General features: G+C 40.7%; 1 protein-coding gene across 1 annotated transcript in view; it reads right to left on the reverse strand.

Annotated features, from left to right (window-relative positions):
* The window catches only part of VPS13C (vacuolar protein sorting 13 homolog C), a 225912-nt gene that overhangs the window by 88411 nt on the left and 116482 nt on the right, over nt 1-21019 (reverse strand). Inside the window, exons 33-39 of the mRNA XM_018552762.1 lie at nt 20667-20770; nt 18898-19065; nt 9931-10232; nt 6306-6453; nt 1680-1788; nt 1332-1468; nt 1046-1196 (exon numbers count right to left, since the gene is read on the reverse strand). Coding sequence (XP_018408264.1) covers nt 1046-1196; nt 1332-1468; nt 1680-1788; nt 6306-6453; nt 9931-10232; nt 18898-19065; nt 20667-20770 — 1119 coding nt within the window. The remainder of the gene's footprint in view (nt 1-1045; nt 1197-1331; nt 1469-1679; nt 1789-6305; nt 6454-9930; nt 10233-18897; nt 19066-20666; nt 20771-21019) is intronic.

A 21019-nucleotide genomic window follows, 5' to 3' on the forward strand; every position in this document is an offset into this window, starting at 1 on the left:
TAGGGCTGGACAGAGGGACGGAAGAACGATGTCTCGGTTGAGGTGAAAGGCCGGGACGACCTTAGATAGGAAGGAAGTTCTGGGCCTCAACACCACCTTGCCCTTTGCATGACCAGAAAGGATTCATTTTTAGGATAGGGCCGTTGGCTTAGACATGTTTCTCGCAGCAACAAGAAACGCAATCTTTTGGGTGACAGTGGAAAGGGGAATATCCCTAAAAGGTTACAAATTCAGTGCCGAGAGAATTGTCACTGGGAGTGCTCAGGGACAGCCACATGAAAGACACACTGTACAAATGTCTTAATCACAAAATGGGAACTAGTGGTCATTGGAACAATATTGCAAGTGATGAGATCCGAACCTTTATGGTATTAAAGGGCCAGTATTTGTCTCAGGGTGAAAGTTTCTTGCCTTGCACTAAGCGAAATATGCCTTTTATGTACGATGATAGACCTTGCAGGAAGAAGACTTCCTAGTCCTTAGCATTGCAGGAATCACCAGTTCAGAGATGCCTTTATCCCTCAGGACCTGGGCTTCAAACAGCCATGCCATTAAAGCCAGCATCCGTGAAGAAGGATGGTAATCAGGACCCAGGGACAGGGACAATCTAGAAGAGCCCAGAGAATGTCTGCCAGAAGTCTGATCAGTTTGGAGTGCCATATCCACCTGGGTCAGTTTGGAGCTATGAGGATCATCGGAATGTCCTCCATCTCAACATTGTGGAGCAGATGACAAAGGAGTTTCAGGGAAAAAGGAGTCCAACAGGGTCTGGCTAAGGCCACCAAAGCTAGTTCTGAGGAAGCGCCATTTAGGATAAATGAGTATATAGGCTTGTAGAGGAATCCTAACTGAAGGAAAAAGGTTGACTAAGGAAAAAAAAGAGCTAGCATAAAAGGGTAGACTGTTTGCCAGTGTCCAATTCCTCCTGTAGGCGGCAGTATAACCCAACAGTTTCTAAATTCCATGAATGTGAAAGGAATATACTTGTCTTAACTGTAAAATAATCATTTTGCAATAGATTAACAGTTTGCGATTTCAAACTCACCCTTGAAGTCATTGCAAGTCATGCTGATCTTTTGCAGATATACTTTTACTGTCATTTCATGACTTCCTACTCTTGTCTCTGCTCCAAGCTGAGAAATCTGGACAACATGGAGAGGGGAACATCTTGCTTGCCTCATTAACTGGACAATAACCTTGGAATAGAGGAAAGAGTTAATCTTACACACCCAACACACAGACTTATATAGTAGTTATTTTAGTATTCTCTAAACAGCATAAACATTGTGATTCTTATATCATGGAAACATTGCAAAAAGTTCACAAATTACCCTTTTAATTTCAAAATTTAGCAGAATATTAAGTGCAGATGATGATTTCACCGCCCCAGGCTCCAGAGACGACTCATTCGAATCTTTCAAACTAGTCATAGAGGCTTGCAAAACATCCTGCGTAGATTTTACAGATTCTGTAGAAAGATTATGAATTTAAGAAAAGTTAAAACGGTCAATAGAAAACACAAATCTGGAGAAATGTATGTTTCTGCTACAGTCAGGACCCATGAAAACATAACTGTAGCACATAACAGCTTCCTCTGTTCCTAACTGACCAAGCAGAACTTAACCAGTCCAATAGTTGTTCCCCTTTATCTTAACCCAGAGAGTGTCATGAATACATACCACTTTGCACAGAGGCTTGTTCTAAGTCCGTAGTACCTTCTCCACCTTCACCAAGATTTTCTACAAGGACACTGAACAGAACATTCAAATCCTCCTGGCTCAAACAAACCTAATGAACATTAAGTGATATGTTAAAATGTGTCAATTTTCTGATCAGCAAAAATATTCCTCTGAATATGCTTCACAGTTTCCCCTATGCTTCACTTAAGCCTGGCATGCACGGTTAGTTTTGTTTAAAAAAAAAATTGTTTTAGGAAAGTTTGTTTGATTTTCTAACAGTCAATGTGGTCAAATCGACAATGGATTTCGGCTGCAGTAATGAAAGAAAAAAAAAAAATCAAAAGGTGCAGGATTTAAAACTTTTCTAGAACTAATTAAATTAGTTCTAATTAGTTCTCCCCTGAAATAGTTCTGTTTCATTCTGGAAACACCATTCCTTCCAAAATCAAACAAAATTTTGAATGACAACCATCAAGTCTCAATAGCATTATAAAATGTTCTAACAACATTTTTACATGAAAATCTGTATGCAATTCTGTGTATAATTGTTCCGAAAACTTGAAGTGATATTAAAGTTTCATATTTTGTTATGTTTCTACCTAGGAAGCCCAAAATTGCATAAATCTTCTTTAAAAATGTTTAGTTCCTCATTTTCTAGTGGGTCACCGCAGCGCTGATCCCTCCTTAGCTGCTTAGCTGATGCATGGGTGCTGGGAGGCCACGCCTCTCCTCTCCACCCAACATTGATGATATAATGAGCCAATGGCTCCCCTGCCATCAGTATCTGTCCCCGCAACAAGGAAAAAACGAGGAATGGAGGAACGCCTGTGGACCGGCAGAGGTGACAAGTAAGTGTGGGGGAGTCGCCGGAGAGACAAAAGGTACTGGTGTTGACCATGTATAACTTAGGAGCTAGAGTCACCCAACCAAGAACACACAGTGAATAGATGGCACTAAACAGGTCACAGGTAGTGCAGCTGCTTGACCCAAGTCAATGCATTTGGTGTTAGTAAGCACAAACTTCTCTTCACTCCCCTAAGGGGATGTGATATTCTGTCAAAAAAAATAAAAAAATAGGTCCTTGGATCATCTTCTATATTCCCTTTGAGCAAATCCACTGTAAAGTGCATATTGTTAGAACTAACCATTGTTTCCTATAAGGCCACACAGTATGTCGGTGTTGGTTTTGTATTTATTAATTTATTCAGAGAAGAACAGAAAATTGGATGACACTTTCCAATCCACTGGTCCCCTTTTCATGCAAACTTCTGAGGTCTGACCATACAAGCCATTTAGGAATGTCTACATAGTATAACTTTAACATATCTAAAGGCTACTGTTACTACTACTAATAAACTAATTAATTTTCACATTTTCCACATTTATTACCTTGCTTTTTTATAGTGTTAAACACAAATGGAAACTTTTAGAGGTCGAATGGAACGGCCTCGAGGGAGGCTGCCATCAGACCTAACACTGAAAAAGCGGAGAGTTGAAAGACTGAACAGCTTGAATCCATGATCAGAAAGTCTGAAGTTTATCCTGTGAAAGAAACACCCAGCCCTGCACTGTGTGCAGGATTAAACCTACTCCAAACGAGTTTCAGCGCTGATTTCCGAAGGTTTAGGATTCATCCAAACCACTGTAACATATGAATAATCAAAGCAATTTATCTGACAGAGCCTGCACCAACTGTTACCTCAGGAGGAGGATGTGCAAGTATCGCACAATGGGGATGCCAGAAGAGCACAACGGGGCTAGTACTGGGGTCAGCACCTTGGTGAACACCCAAGATGCAAATGATAGGTCGAACAGGGCCATTAACTGCTGCAGGTGCCTACAGCAAAACATAGGAAAAGTTAATGTGTTGGGAAGATGAGGACATGCAGGTATGCATCCTTGATGTCTGCAGAAGTAAGAAAGTCTCCCTGGTGAAGGAAGGTGATGACAGCCTGATAGATAGAATTTCTGAGATAAAATGAGGACATTCAGTGCTTTCGGCTTCAAGTGAGCAGAATGCCCCCTTTGGGTTTGTGAACAGCTTGGAGTAGAATTCTTCAAGATGTTTTGCCGCAGGAAATGGTGTAAAGACACATTGGTTTAGAAGACCTGATGCAGGTCAGGTAAACAGTGGGGAGAGACAAGGATGCAGGTGAAAAACTGAGATGCGGGGCAGGGAGCAAAACTCCCTGAGGTTTCCACCACAAGCACCAAGCCGGCTTCCCCGCCAATCAGTATGGATCTGGCCAAACAGCATGGAGTCATTACCTGCCACCCGGCTTCCCGATTGGCCAAGAAGCCAACTCCATGTTCCCTCGAGGCACTGCCGGTCAGGGAAAAATCACCCTCTGACAGGAAGGTCCGGTATCGGAGCATTTGGGTGAGTATGACTACTCGGCCAAATACTCGGTATCGGCAAACGTCCCCCTGCTCACCCTGTAATATTGTGATGCACCTTCACGAGGAAAGAGAGTTGCCTGAGAATTTGCCAGATTTTGAGCCCCAGACTTAGCAGGTGCACTTTGATCCAAGCTTGTGGGGGAGGGGGTCGTCTTGATCTGGAGGGCACTGGAGTGGAGAAACAAAAGGGAATTTTTTTTAAATAATGAGGAAGAACACTTTGAAGTCTGTTATTTAGGCTTCTTCATTTGAGGAAGATGGGCGATCTTGCCAGTTGCATTATTCATACTAGTCTACTAGAGTAGATATGAAGAGACTCTGTCCCTAAAAGGCCATGCTGACAAAGCTCTTGTTAGACGCAGGTTTTGCAATCCAGCACTTTAGCCAAAGTATCCTATGCATGTGTACTGACCTGAGATCCATACAGAAGATAAGCTGGGAGGCCTCCAACAAACCATCAAAACTGAAATGAACCATTACAGGTTCCATGCATTCTATAAATGAGGGATCAACTGCAGCAGTGGTAAGATTCCTTTTCAGGGATTTATACCAGTCAGCCATGGTCTGGAGTCACCAGCAAGAATAATGTTCCAAAAAGGGCTTCCTCTTGTTGGATCCCTAAAGACAAGTGCATCCTTCAGGTGTGGTAGTCCCTTTGTTACGTTGGGACACTGCCAGATCTACAATGGGGTTTGGTCACTTTTACAAAATCCTGCCCAAACAGATACAAAGCTAATATGCATTTGGAGGAGCAAACAGCCTGTCAGGATATTTTTAATCTCTGCACAGAAAGAGTTGGGACAACGGGTGCAATGGGAAGATCTAAGCAGCCTTAGGGGATCTGAAAAAAAAACTGCTAGAAGCCTCATGATGTTTGCTGCACACAGCATCAATAACAAAGCAGTCTCTTTTAATGTGTAAGTAACAGCAGAAGACTCCTACTCTTCCAGAATACGCTTGTCTGGAAAAGACTGGATCAACTTGGAAACAGTTTCTGCAGCCAATTGCTTAGAAGCTGGTAAATCAGATACAGATGGGAGCACACTTGTGGCCTCTGTGGTCAGAGTTGGCAAATAAATGGGTGATTTAGAACCATAAAGTCTTGTGGGACTCTGGTGAAAACCTTAGCCAAAAGGGCAGAGGAACCAGTGCAACATACTCGCCATTAATAGTGTGTGAGCTGGGCACACCCGTTGCAGAGGGACTGCCCCCCTCTCCCCCGTATCTAGAATCAGGCATTTTGTGCCTGAATTTAGGTAAGGCAACTTAAGGCTCACTGTACAGGGCAAGGGCCCAGGTATTCATGAAACGCAAGCTTTGGATGGGCAGATCAAAGCTGGTGGGAAGCAGGAATGGACCGAGGATCAGAGTTCCACATGGCTCTTTGCAAGCAGGAGCAAAGGTGGGGTGATGCTTCCTTCATGCTATATGGTATGACACTCTATCCTGGGGATGACAGTCCCACAACATTAACCACTTTCGCGGCTGAAACCGATGCAAAGTGGTGAACTGAAAGGCATTCAGCGACCAATGTAAAAGAAGTTCCAAATCTTGGCCTGACCAGCCTACCCACAAAGTGAGTCTTCAGAGACAAGATAAGCGCTGTGTACCTGGAAAAGGGTCTGCGGTTAACCTGTTACCAGAATTACACCTGGAAAGCGCCCTACCTGGCCGAAGGTCACTTCCAGGCTATCCCTGCCATATCCAGCACAGTAGGGTCCGGACGCAGCTCTCCAAAGCGAGGCTGAGAATGGGTACGTCAGATAGCTTCAATCAAAGAAACCCAACTCTGGCAATAATAAGTTTTGATTGCAGAAAAAAAAAGTTTAAAGACAAAGAAAAAAAATGGTACTAGGAAAAATGTGTTCGTCTTTTACACAGCAGAGCTGAGGAAAAGACATTCATCCGCCATAGGACAAGAGCAAAAAACTGAGGCATGCTAGTAGCAGAAAGGGTTATGCTGGGCTGGCCTACAGGTTTTTTGCTTGCCAATGCCCAATAATCCTGTAAGCAGCAGTGTAACCGAAGGTGAAAGACTTCTAGCTCCCCTCAAAGGAAGAGAAAGAAAATGCAGATTAAGGCAGGTGAATAAGTGTGTACACACAATGTACAAAAGTGTGTAACATTATGACTGCAAACCACATGCTTTTAAATTATCAAGAAACATTGTGCATACCAACCATAGGTGTTTGTAACAAAGTTTTCCACATTTAAATGAAAACTCACATCCATAGAATTAAGGTGACCTTTTACTTCTAAGGCAGGAATCTGATGGTACCATGATGCTGCAAGATTCCGGTAAACTGTTAAACTCAGGTTAATAGGATAGAGCATCTGAATATCAGACTTATCTGGAGTGCTGTTCAACACTGATCTGCAGAAAAGTAGAAAAAATATTCTTAATCATAATTGCTTTGAATCAATTTCACTTAAGTTGTTCTAAGTTTAAAAAAGCTTTGTGAGAGTTGTTTTATCTCTCTATCTATCTATCTATCTATATATAGTAGAAAAACAGGAAATAGGGTTTCCGGAGAGGTGTAATTGACCAAGCATATATAGTTGACTAAAAATATATCGAGACCTACCAAGTTAAGCCACTTTATTGGTCAATTATACCAATGCCAGCTTTGTGATCATGATTATGTTACTATGACTATTTGGATTATATCAATACACATGAATGAAATCATTGGGTATATGTATACCAAAACTCTCTGCAGGGCAATGTATGATATATGAACTTTATCTATTTTTAACCTTTATTTATTCTTTGTATATTTAAATAAAACTTGATATATTTTTGGTCAACTATATATGCTTGGTCAATTACACCTCTCCGGAAACCCTATTATTTCCTGAACACACACACAATTATTTTTACAAATAAATAAAGGTTTTGGTTGTCTCTAAAGAGTCAGTTCATAAATGTGATATATAAATAAATATCAAAGATGTATGCGGGTGACCTGAGGATTTCTGTATATCATTATTTTAAATCCTAGGTCTTTCTAAATGACTACTGCACTGAAAACTGTTTTTTTTTTCCGAGCAATACAGTTAAATGTGAAACCTAAAGTGATATCTAAAAGAATACTATATCTTCCTGACTATGTTTCATTTAAAACCCATATTTAGCCCCATCCCTCCCTGCCTTTTCTATCCTCCCTGAGGTGCTCACATTACCTCATTAGATCAGTCCTTACTGTTTACACTGGTCCCTGTACCTCTAGTGATTGCACTGTATCCTGTTTGATTGATGTTATACTTTTAACGATTTCCTCTGATGATACTTCTCTGTGCCTTATTTGTTTGAGTACCTGTTATGTCTAAATACTCAATAAAAATTATTGAAATAAAAAAAAAACCATATTTAGGGTGTAACATGAAACATAGTCACATTCCCTAAACCCAGAATCACCAGGTTCTTCTCCCTCCAACAACCTTTTTACCTTAATTTAGCACTGTTGTGTGTAGATCCATCACAGCCACATCATCTATTTAGAGTTCTGTGAATGGGATGACTACAAGTACCATGTCCCACCACAGTAGAGGCAATGTAGTTCTCAATGAAGTAGAAATGCATTGATGTCGCCAAACTTGTAGCCCATTGTTTACTGCAGTCATGTCCAAATTCCGGACACCGGCCAATTGCGGCCCGTGTTTCCGTTTACCACACAGGTTTTAGAACATCGGGGCCCCACACTGCCGACGGGCTTCTTAGTAAGGGAGCGGGTTCTGTGACTCCCCTCCCCTCCGCGTCCCTAGTAACAGGCGGCGGGAGAGGAAAAGTGTGGTGTGTCACATGCCCCCGCCCCCCCGCAGTGCACACACAGACACCTTTTGGCTCCAATCCTGTGATGCTCTGGCTGAGTGAGTTTGAGCAGCGGGGGGTGGGGTGCGAGGATTGTGTGCTGTTATTTTCATTTAATTAGGAAAGTGGATTATAATGGGGAACATTCCCCATTATGATCTATTTATCTAAATAAATGATTATAAACAGGGCCTCTGTTCTATCAAAGTTTGAGACTACGTTAGAATGTGTGACCGGTGACGTGGTCACACATTTTAACGTAATCCCGCCCAGCATTCCAACGATTTCTCGGCATCGCAAAGCGCATGTGCAGGAGAACCGATCTGCCCTGGAACAGCTGATCGGTCCTGAAATGTCACTTCTATCCGACTTTGTAGATCGGTTCTCCTGCACATACGATCTGTGATGCCGCTCTGCCCTAGAACAGCTGAGAAAGCGTTGGAATGCTTTACCTATTGGCAGTCACACATTCCACCACCAAAAAACTGGGCGGGATTATGTTTCATTTGAAGAATGAAAGGCAGAGTGATTTAACACCTGTTTGCATTTGTCATCCATGTGACAAAATGAAAAGTATGCCATTTGCAATAAACTTCGCATAAAATAGTTAACTTGCATTTAATTTGAATGGTTCAAAGAATGTCAGGCAAAATGGTCGGCCCTCACACATGTTCACTTCATCAAATCAGGCACTCTTTGAAAAAAAAGTTTGGACACCCCTGGTTTACTGCCTATAGCCCCATACCTGAGGGCCCGTACCTCTGTACAGACCTGGGGCTGAAAGTAGAGTTGCAGGAGCATGTGCATTGCACCTGCAACGCACTAATTGCAGTTGTAATGATCTTCAGGCTCCAAAGCAATAATGTAATAAATGCACATTTTTGTAATGTGGGTGCATTTATTGCAAAAGGTGGAATATGCCTTTAAACAACTTAAAAGCCAATCCCACCTAAATCTGATATCAGTTTATTTTTTCCCTTCATCCTTTTAAGATGGTCTCTTCCCATAAAGCCCTGAAAATAGGATTTTGGTACTCACCGTAAAATCCTTTTCTCTCCGTTCATTGAAGGACACAGGGAACAGATCGGAGATCATGTACTGTAGGGTAATATCGCCACCTGCAGGAGAAGGACGCTAGGCACAAAAAAACTAAAGACCAATCAACAAACCCTGATCCACACCCCACTGTAAAGGCGAGGATCCTGGCAACGGAAAACAAAGGAGGCGGAAATCCCACCGACTCACACCAGGCAAAATAAGCCTTCCACGTTCGATGGTAAATCCGTCGTGACACAGGCTTGCGAGCCCGCAACATCGTAGATATAACCGCATCCGAGAGACCACGATCCCTCAACACCTGGCTCTCAACGGCCACGCCGTCAAAGCCAACAACCGACCCACCATAGCGGGCCTGCATACGCTCGCTGGTCATCCAGGGGAGACTCCAAGGATCCGAGACATCCAGCCTGTCGCCCGGACAACACTTGCTAGAAGAATCCTCTGAAAAAAATCAGGAAGAAGCAGGTAAGAATACCGAGAAAAAATTCTTAGCTCCTTACTCCTGACGCTAGGCAAAAAACTGGAGACTTGTCAGCAGGTGGGGGGTTTGGCCACCGGTAGGGGCCGCCCCTAGGCTGTGATTGGTCTTTAGTTTTTTTGTGCCTAGCATCCTTCTCCTGCAGGTGGCGATATTACCCTACAGTACATGATCTCCGATCTGTTCCCTGTGTCCTTCAATGAACGGGAGAGAAAAGGGGTCATTCCCTTTACACTGGGTGGCACAAATGTTGAATTTTTCTGCATTTCAAACTTTTGGGGCAGTGAGACACATTCATTTGAATTTACACACCTGTATTGTTGGAAAGGACTGAACATTTTGGAGATTTCTTGCCAAAGGAGGCTCCCAGTGCTATAAGTAGTCAGCGTGTGATTTAACTTGGCTGCAACCATGCAAAAGCACCATTTTAAAGACAACAGATGTTTAAAAAAGAATTGCACGTTTCTTCTAGAAAAGCCTTTGCACTAAACTACTGCACTTACCGTGATAATTTGAACTCAGTCAAGCTGATGGTCATGCAGTCTACGATCGGGGCAAGCTCCTGATCTGAAGATATCATTCTAAAATGATTCTGTATTTTGATTAACCCTAGATCTGCCACTACGGCATTATTGGATACAGAAGATTGAGGGATGACTATCACTGGAGCTTTTAAGTGAATATCCATCAGCAGCCGAAAACTCCTCTCTGCCAGGTCCTTTACACTTGTGGCTGCACGGTGTGCTGCTTGCGCTGTGGCTGCACTCACTCTCTCTTTTGCAGCCTGAAAGTTATTTAGGAATCTCTGTCAAGAAAGTAAATAACCAAGGACAACTATAAGAAAGGTACATGTGACAAAGTACATTGTATACGAATATTATTTACATTTCATCGCTAAAAACTAGGGTTGCACAGATACCAAGTACAGTACTCGGTACAAGTACGAGTACATGTACCGATACTTTTGAGCTCCAAGACTACACTAGAGAAAAATTAAAAAAGTAGGAGGCAGCTGTCATTTGTAAGGAGCACACGGAGCTCCTGGGATTTGTACATCTCTGTTTTAATGTACGATTTTGTTTTTATAAATAAAGGGATGCACAGATACCAGTTTTGCGAGTACGAGTACTGGTACTTGCCGAGTACTTACAAGTACGAGTACTGATACATTTTTGTTTATTGTCATGTGACAGTTTTTCTAAAATAATACAGACTAATGATTTTAGGACAGTGGTGGAGTGCCAGAGCCAGGTCCCAGCTGCAACCGCTGCAACCCTGGTAGTTCTCATGAAAATGCCAAGTATCTGCACTGGTACTCAAAAAGTATCTGTGCATCCCTACTAAAAAAAGCAATATACATTTAAACTTATCTGTATTTTTCTGCGCATATCAGTCATCATATACAAGTATAGTGGGCAAATCATTTGCTTTTTGGCTAAAGCTAAATTTCCCTCAGTTGCTGCCCCATGTGTTTTAAATGCAGTAAGGAGACATGAGTACAGTGTATTTCCCTATTATTAAAGCTTTTGTACATTTTAACAGCAATTAGTACTCTTTCAGGAAAAATCCAAGCAAATTTTCTCCATATCTGTTTTACAATTTAAGGCTTCCTCGCACTGGAAGGGTTAACTGCTCATTAGGGGACAGGAAAAAGCGGTTTTACTTACCTAATCCCCACGCCTACCGGCTCCCTCCAGTTTGCTAGACCAGTTCCCACAGCCTCTTCTTCCAGCAGTTTCAGTGGTCTGAAGACCACCGAGGTCATCAAGTAAAATGCAGGCTCCATAGCCCTTTAAGGGAAAACTTTTAATTTCCCCAGAGTTGGGCTTTAAGTTATTGAAAGCATACCAGTATGACTTTCATTATGATCAATTGCAGTTTTCTATAATGGATAACGCTTTCCTAAATTAAAACAATCTTGAAAACTGTGAGGCCTATAAGCAGACCTCCCTGTTAATTGTCAACATAAAACACAGACGTCTTGTGCGATAGGTTCTCTTGGGCAATCATATTTTTAAAATGTATCTGTAGCCAAAACAGATTAGAGAACCGACTAGAGAATGGTTGAAACCTCTGTCAGGTATGTTTTTGCATCAATACTATTTTTGGAAACACAACTTACATTTTTGCATAAAAGTATAACCCCTGTAAAGCCACATGCAGGGTTACAAAAACTCAGACATAGGGTGAGAATCTGGTCAACCCTAAATTACCTAAAGACATTGTTCTGTTTGCATGCAACAGAGAAAGGTAACTGCCTCCACATCAAGATTAATAAGATACCGTATATACTCGAGTATAAGCCGAGATTTTCAGCCCATTTTTTTGGCTGAAAAGTGCCCCCCTCGGCTTATACTCGAGTCAGCGCCAGCGCGTCTTCTTACTTACCTCGCCGAGCGTCGCGTCACTGCTGCTCCGGTGTGCGGCGCTCCGAGCGGGGTCATCTGGCAGTCTCCGGGTCCTAATTTAGGTGGCCGGAGACTGCCAGATGACCCCGCTCGGAGCGCCGCACACCGGAGCAGCAGTGACGCGACGCTCGGCGAGGTAAGTAAGAAGACGCGCTGGCGCTGACTCGAGTATAAGCCGAGGGGGGCACTTTTCACCCAAAAAAATGGGCTGAAAATCTCGGCTTATACTCGAGTATATACGGTATCCCCATGACTACTTTTTGGTATGAATGAGGCTAAATTAACTACTCACCCAGATACCAAATGGTTTGAGAACATTTATTTAGTTTAAAACTCTTTAAAAAGAATAGAGTGGTGTTCTAAGGAATGCCATGCAAACTCAGTTCGACTCCTATACATACCCAACTGACTGTTTTCTCTTATTATATGCATATCTTATCAAAAGCCTGGTATGCCCATCTTCAACCTCATTTACCAACCACCCCAAAAACATATGTTAGAAAATGGACTCCAACATTCAAGGAAGGGACCTGTGAGGAATTATAAGAAACATGCTTTCCCCAGTTCAAATGTATAGTATACACCAGATGTATAAGCGTTGTAAAAAGACAACTATCAATTACTTGGCATACCCTAAATGTGCGGTCTACCCTACTATGCAGTTCCATGTCTCTCTGAACTGTTTCATGAATTCAAGCCTTTTTGGAAAAAGAATGATTTTCCTACCTTGAAGCTAGATTTAGACATTCCATATAAGTAGCAGGCATGTCTACTAGATATAGTATATATGAATATACTACAAGCATTTAGAAGGGGTATGTTTTTACTTCTTTTCTACTCTTTTACCACAATTTTACTCAAGTGGTACTGCTAAAATAAACAAAGCCGAGTTTACATATGCAAAGTAACTGTAAACTCAAATAACAAAAAACTAATTTACACTTTAAAGAAGATGAAACCCGAATCAATAAAATCTAAAATAATCTTTATTGGGTGAATGCATATTAAAAAGCCATTTTTAAAATGTATAAATCTGCAGCTCTCCTTATAATAATACCTGGTAATTAGGTCATGTAGGCTCTCGTTCAGGCAATTCCTGTTACAAGGTGACAACGTTCTGTCCCAAAAGTACTCCTGTTTTGGCTGGTTCTTGAGGAACCGGACAAAATTTGTACGGTGGGTGCCATTGGCACCTTTCCAGCCAGCATCCTTTGATCAGCTGATCAAATCAGATGGTTGGAAAATCTTTGTACGAACAGAGCCAGCAGCCAATGAGCCATTGAAAACAAAAGAAACGGGGGGATTCCTCGAACAATGTGCTTGAAGTGTTGATAGAGAAATCTGCTCTATTTTTCTTCGTTCAGGCCGCAGGTTGAACAAAACAAAATAGAGCAGTGTATGGCTAGCTTTGGACTAACATACATTATTAGAAAGGCAGGACATGGGAAGAACATAGTGTCACATTTTCTTCAGCAGTTAATTGATGGAATAGTGGACAACTGATGAAAAATTCAAACTCACTGGACTTAGTCAATGCTATCTTTTGCAACTGTGTGTACAAGTCACATAACAGACCTTGGGTTATTGCAGATCAAAAGGTAACTGTTACTGCATGTGACTTCCAAGACTTTTTGTCAAAAAGTGTACTGTGAAGGAATTGTTCTCTTTTCTCATGGAAAAAAAAAAGCCTGATATATGATGACAGATTTTATAACATGAGAGATCAAGAAACAATTCTGTAAAGACAGCAGAGTGATCAAGGAAGGAATTTGTGAGGAAGGAAGAAAGGAGTTTACAAGGAATTCTGCAGTACTCGATAGATGGCTTTTCCCAAGAGCAGTCAGTATGCAATAACAATTTCCCTTTCAATTCATGGGCATGAAGTTAGTTATACCACATTCCATAAAAAAAAAACATTTATCGCCCTTAGATGCTAGAATTTGTCACCCAATAATAAACCCAATTGTGCAAAGACTTTTCCTGAAAGATCTGCAGTGAACACATACTGTATAATTAACTATATGATTACAATGCATCACAGAATTATATTCAGATAAAAAATATTTGTCCTAAACAATTAAACAGTTAAACATGAAATACTGAGACCAATAAAATGGAAACAATTGTTGATAAATGTAGACAATACGACACTGAGTTTATATCATACTAGACATTCATATTCTCGATACACAATGTTAAGATTAAATCACAGATGTATAAAACAGCATTTAGTATTCTGTCCATCAAAAAACCTGATAAGCATGTGCTTCAAAACATGTGAGTTGAATACCTGACCCCGAATGAACTTTCAATGTGTGTTGAGTACATGCTATCCATTACCTGGAAAATCTGGGAGGTCAGAGAATTTCAGGCACATGGGCAGCACGTGCCACACAATGTTCTGCACTTATCTTAGCACATTATCACAAAAATCACCCCATTTCCATCTGCCAGCTGCCATCAGCTACCAGGCTTTTCTTTTTTACTTTCACAATGGTACCTGAACAAAAACATGTTTTAAAAGAGCCAGAAGGGCCAACAAATTAGATTGCTTTTTAATTCCCAATAAAGCAACACAAACAATGTCTATTGCTAGCAGTTTTATGCACCATATTATAAACCTTTAATGAATGGAAGTGGGAATTTGTTATAGGATATTGGGAGAAAAACATAAGTTGCCGTCTTAAGGCCTTCCTAATGTTAAAGAGAACAGTTTGTTTTTCAGATATCTAAAAGGAAAACTCCACCCTCTCTACAAATATGTATATATGTAGATACAAATCCATAGATAGCTGCAAAGCAAGCCATCTTTAATATGAAATTACATGAATTATCTTTTACTTTTTTTTAATCTGCAGATGGTTTAATTTTTTTTTCAAAGAATATAAAATATTGGTTCCATGCAATATGTGAACCTGGAAATGCTAATGCCCACAGGAATCTAATTTTCAGCATTTATTACTGGCTCACTTAGTCTGGACAAATAAAGTCAAATTTAGGCATTCCCTGCAATTGGGAGTATTGTTTCAGGGGATTTAGTTTTCAAGGGCCTGTTCACACATACTGTGGTGACGCTTTATTGAAACGGTTCGACACAGGTCACTGCAAGGGCACATAAAAAAAAATATTTTCTATCTTTCCCTTTCACACCACAACGTAGGTGTGATGGGTAGTGCTCTGCAAAAAAAAATAAAAGCAACCATGCTGTATTTTATCACAGTGCACTAGATGCCACTGCAGGTCCCCCTCATAGCAGCACAGCACACCATGCTGCTGTTCAGGGACCTGGATGGAGTGTACTCATTGTACAGTATGCATAATGTAAAAAAAAAAAAAAAAAAGTGACAGAACCGGCAGTGTGCAATACAACGCACACTGCCAGAGCTACCACATTGCACTAGCCTGTCCTCTAAAACTCAGTGGGCATTAAGGCTTATCCACATATTTATAGATGCAGCCACAACATTTATCATTCACTCAAGTTGTTAAAACAAAGGCAGAATTCCCCATTCAGAAAATCAGTTTTAGACCGGACATGGTGAAATAAAAATCAATTTGATCAGAAACAGAAAAGTTATGTATCTGCAAAAAATGTTGTCAAAATCCTAGCAATTTATAAAGTTTACCAAGATGGGATTTTTTTCATTTTCTCCAAAAAACTAGTTACACATTTAGATACACGGTTTTGGTGCACATCCAATCCAAAGAGAAATACACTCATCCCAATAGTTCGAGCCGACGTGTAACACTGCACCTGTCACACGTCGGCTCTATAGACCGGGAACTGAGCGATCACATACCGCATGATCTTCTCCCTGCAGGGGAGCGGCGAGGTTCAGTCACCACTCATCGCAGAGATTCCCATCTCAGTTCCTTCAGAGCTGACTAGAGTGACAGATGGGGGAGAGGGTGTGCACAGCTGGCTCTGCCTCTAGAGAGGTGTCAAAGAGGGAGCGGAGTGGATCCCGACAATATTGTCAGGATTCTTCCAAGCTGCAGTTTGGCTCTGCACTGTCAGTATATAGCGGGCAATAGCAAGCTACATGGTAAGTTTTGGGTCACAGGAGGAAATTAGCAAACGTCCTCCTGTGACCCTAAAGAGAACTACAGTCAAAAAAGGTTTGGCCACAGTTCTCTTTTACGAAAAATAAAAAATACTTTAGAAAATTCTTGCCCCATTCTCACAACAGATGGTTAGTTTGCAAAGGACTAATGCACATGCAGTTTCGGTGAACGAATAGATGTGACTTTTATAATTAGATTCCATAAATTCTATTTTAAAAGTTATTTTTGGCAAAAACGCCCTCCAAATGTGGTCCTATTTGTGTTGAATAAACTCAAATTTGCATGTGCCTTCGTTTTAATAACCTTCTTTCATTGTTTAAATTCACTGCATCAGGTGTCAGTTGAAACTAATTTAGAGGCAATGTTATCAAAAGGTAACATTTCCAAGCTAACAAAAAGCTCATATCTTAGCTAAACAGCAGCCATCTTCAAACAACAGGGTGAATCAGTGCGGAAGGTAGGTGAAGTAAGCAACTCAAGGTGCATTGTTCTGGAAAAATAATCCCACGAACACGTTATAAATGATGACATAACAAATTAGCTTCACTCCGCTCACATGAGTACACATGGTGCTGTCTACTGTAATGCACTGTATGTAAACACAATGAAGAACTAATTTTTTAAAAGGATTGTGGAAAAAGGGACATACAATAGGACAATTAACACTGATAATATTCTAATGAAGACTAATTTAAAAAACACTGCAGTGTAGGAGTGCCGCTTACTATTTAAAACATCTTCCTCGAGAAGCTTTAGATTCTGATTTCTACTATTTAAAGGGTAGCTGCACTTTAAAAATATAAAAATGAAAAAAAAAAAACTCTTTACAAAAATGAATATCGCATATATAATTGTTGCACAAGCCATTTTGTATGCTAATGTGATTATAAATTGCCTTTCCATTTTAAACTGTAGCTGCCGTAATGTTCTAAATCTGTCAAAAAAATTAAATGCAATATGGTAACCTGGAGGCGTTCTGTGCACAGTTGGGTTTCAGAATGCCCCCAGAAATGTCACTTCCTACGTCTGTGTTTGGCTGACTAATTTTCCCAGAAGTCTGTGCTAAGATACAAACATAATTTTTGGCATCCCTTGCAATAAGAATGCCATTTTTGGTGAGATACTCCTTAAGGGTTAATTACTACTTAAGGGGTGCTGACACTGCACTATTCCCCTATTACAACACAGGAAGCTCACAAGCTGATTATAATGAACCCAGACCCTCCCATTCAGGGATCAGTTTGGAAAGGACATGTTGCAACAAACAGCTTTTTCTTCAGTACAGAAACAGGTAAGAAACAGCAACAAAGTATGTTAAAATCCTTGTAATGTACATAGATCACCCAGAGAGGAGTGGAATTACTCTTTAAAGCTTCCTTACATTAGCAAATACATCTTCTCAAACTACAGCCTACTTAAGTACTTGAGTACTTAAAGCAGAACTCAAGCCTCACCTTCTTCTATCACATCTGTCACTCAGTAGAAAATGTGTTCTGTAACTGTCTCCCCTTTCCCTCCCCACTGTATGCCTCCAAATTTTCTTTCACAAAAGAGTTTATAAAAAAAGAAAAAAAACTAAAGCATACAATAGGTAAATACAAGGTGAGGGTAAAGACGATAATGCAAAAATAAAAATGCAAGATGATCAGAATCGATTAGGCCAAAAGACGGAGAACAAGAATATGATTTTCAAATTATGCGCACTCAAAAACCCCTAGTGGGGGCCAATGGGGTATAGGGATAAAAACATGTATTAATCACATGGCTTGTGTGTACTTAAGCCTACATGCTTGAGTAAAATCGCATAAGAAGGTAAGAAACACCTTCTCCAGAGTATATCTGGAGGTGAAGATGGAGCATGAGAAAGAAGAAAACTGTGAAAGAAAGAAGAAAGTGAAAAAAGAGGGGAAAAAATGACAAACATAGAAGAGGGAGAAAGGGTGAGTCCTGGGGGATAGGTCTCAAATGACTATTAAAGACTTGGAAATGAAATGCCAAATCATGAGGGCTGAGAATGGGAGATGCAGGGTTACCAAATAAAAAAAAAAATTACCATGGGTATTTGTTGACATTGTGGTAAATTTTTCATTTATAAATATGCCAGTTAACCGGTTTTAAACTGCCTCAATGCTGAGTGTGGGCCAATCTTCAGGAGACAAAGAGGAGTAAGGTTCAAGGCCCAATGTGTTTGATAGGTCTTAGTGGTCACTTGTTTGGAGGACGCAAGAAAGAAGATGATCAAAGCTATCAGACAGGGCGCGTGAGAGTTTGACCGCCATCTACTTTTAAAAGGGGTTAGAGTATAGGGAAGTAAATGTGCGCAATTCAAAGAAAGTATGAAGTGTCTAATTTGAACTTTCTGGAAGTCGTCCCCTCATTTTCTGACCCTTGTTGGAGATGCAGAAGTACCCCTGATGACATCATACATATTTTCTGCTCCAGTTCTACTCTTCAGGCCTTCTGGGGCTAGGTTAATACTGTGGTCCAAAAATGTACTGATCAACTGATACCCAAAAAATCCTAGTATTTTCTCCTTCACCACAACTTTCTCCCCAACAAGACATATAAAAACTCAGTTATTGTATGTATAGATGATGATGCACATTCCTGCATTCTCAAAATTCCCATCCTTATCCACAATACAATAATAAACCCACAGTAATCCAGAACTCTAAAGTCACTTCCTCCAAGACCCATACTGTGTGGTTCTGCTGGATTGAGCACAGTTTCACTGATGAATATAAGAACCTAATCTATTCCATTTCCTTCCAGCACGCTTCAACTAGTACCCTATTCCCCTCTCCCTTTTTCCTACATCCGGGGAGTGGTTTTATCAAGAGCTCCTATCATTAGCCAGAAATGGGCATAATAATAATAGATTATCTTTATGTTAAAGCAAAGTGAAGGTTAAAGTGAATATAAACACAGATTTAGAAGTGCTGGACTGAAATTTGATTAGCAACCATTGTGAGCCATACAAGGAGAAGGTACTCTTACCAAAAGTGATACAAGGAACTTGTTTAGAAAGACGATCTTCATACAACCAACTCGCAGGGAAACCTTTCCATCCACTTTAGACACATCTTTATAGGCTTCTCCTTGTGTGGCCTCAGGATAGAGTGTCAAATTAAAGTTGAAAACCTCTTCTTCCATGATGCAAACAGCCTAACACAACACAAGAGAACATATGATCATACATATTCAAACAGGAACATTAACCTTGCATTTTTTCTCACTTCTAATGCTAAGGTCTCTGTGTATTTTACAGTACCCTATGCAGCTAGGTAGCAAAAGAGCCCAAAAAACATGACATACACTTAATGGCTCTTGACACTTGCATCCATCTTCAATGTTTCTAATGAGCCGTTGAGGTCTAACAATATAACCTATGAACCATCCTGTCTGTAGAATATGGCTGGATTCTATCCTGTGTCACTCTCTCTCTCAACTGCACCGTAAACCATTTCTCCTGATATTTTCATTTTATTTTCTTTCCTGTATTCCTTTCTCACTCTGTTTTTCCTCCCATGCACTCAGTTGGTTAATGCCTAAGTGGCTATAGTAAATTCTTCTGCCTGATAAGATAGCTGGTGCATTTTGCATTCTGCCTGCACCCCACACCTACATGTCTCCTGGTGTTCAACTGTCTCATGCTAGATTCAGTCTTCTGCCTGTGTTTTGAACAATGTATCTGCCTCAAAGCTGAAGATGTAGTACTTCACTTTGGTGGTGTGTTATCTTGCCAATTGTCGGAAGTGGGATAAACCAAAGAATCAAGTGACAAAACCTTAACTGCTTTTCAGAGGCCTGCCCACAATGAGATAAGCCAATGCCTACCAGTGCCGACACAGAAGATCCAAACCATTCTGTGACAGTTTCGTAGACCCCAGAAGACTAGTTCCCCATCTCTTGATCAGCAGCTCCCTGCTGCTCAATGCATTTTTGTCTCAATATGTGAAGTAAGGAGCATCAGAACGATATTTATAAAGCTCTTTGCTTAAGAAATGTGCAAATTAGGTGATCACACAACCCAGGGTCTGGGAATAATATGTTGTCTATGTCCACACTGCTTTAAGACCAGAGAGAGTCAGTGAGAGTAAGGCCTGGTTCACACCTGGGCGTTTTACAGCATGTTCCTACGCGCTGTAAAAACGCTCAACATGTAAAAAACAATAATTGCCTATGGGCATGGTTCCCACCTGGGCGTTTTACAGCGCGTAGGAACGCGCTGTAAAACGCCCTACGTCCAAATAAGTACAGGAGCTTCTTTGGGGCGTATCCATTAGGATACAGCCGGATAGCGCTCGGAAACGCGCGTTTGTTGCGCGTTTCTTTTTCTGTTAATCGCGGTAAAAACACGCGGCACACACGCATATTCCATACACCCAGGTGTGAACCCAGCCTTATGCTGTATCTGTGCATGCCACCACAACTCTATCCTCAAGACTACCACAAAGCGCAGGAAGTGTACCTTCTAGTTTTAATAGATAAGATCTTTTTGTTCACGATTTATACCTGTTCAGCTCTAATATCTGAAGGTGTGGCCAAATACACAGGTACTAAACCTTTCAATTCTTTTTTACATATCCCCTTTAGCCACGGAAGCCCCATTAACTGCATTGTTTTTTTTCACTGAAAGGGTTCATGTGTTCTCAAAATGAATTGGGGTTATGTTATGTTGAGTAGTTAGTTTCTTGCCTTTACAATTATCATTAAAAAAATAAAAAAAATCTATAATACTGCACACGGTGCCATGTAAAGAAAACCTTTTTATGGATGGTTTGTGGGTTGACGTCATTGACAATAATATCCTTCAGCCTCGCAAAAATGTCTATCTTGCTAGATTCCATGAAAATGGAGGAGTCAAGACCTGAAAAAGAACATTTGTTTTATTTAGAAATAGCATAACATTATGATTTAGCCATTTTCTAAAAGTTATACATTTTAATATAAGCACTTCAATCCTAGTTTGTCCCATTTCATGTCCACGACGGCAGCCAACACAATGTCACACATACATTATTTGTGAAAGTTATCCCTCTAAGGCACTATCACTACATGCAAATGTTCTGCAAAAGGCAGCAGTGATCTTGATGTCTTGTATTTTTCATGTGCTTTT

The sequence above is a fragment of the Nanorana parkeri genome, unplaced genomic scaffold (assembly GCF_000935625.1).
Source record: "Nanorana parkeri isolate BGI_ZX_2015 unplaced genomic scaffold, ASM93562v1 scaffold97, whole genome shotgun sequence".
In the NCBI taxonomy this organism is placed as follows: Eukaryota; Metazoa; Chordata; class Amphibia; order Anura; family Dicroglossidae; genus Nanorana; species Nanorana parkeri.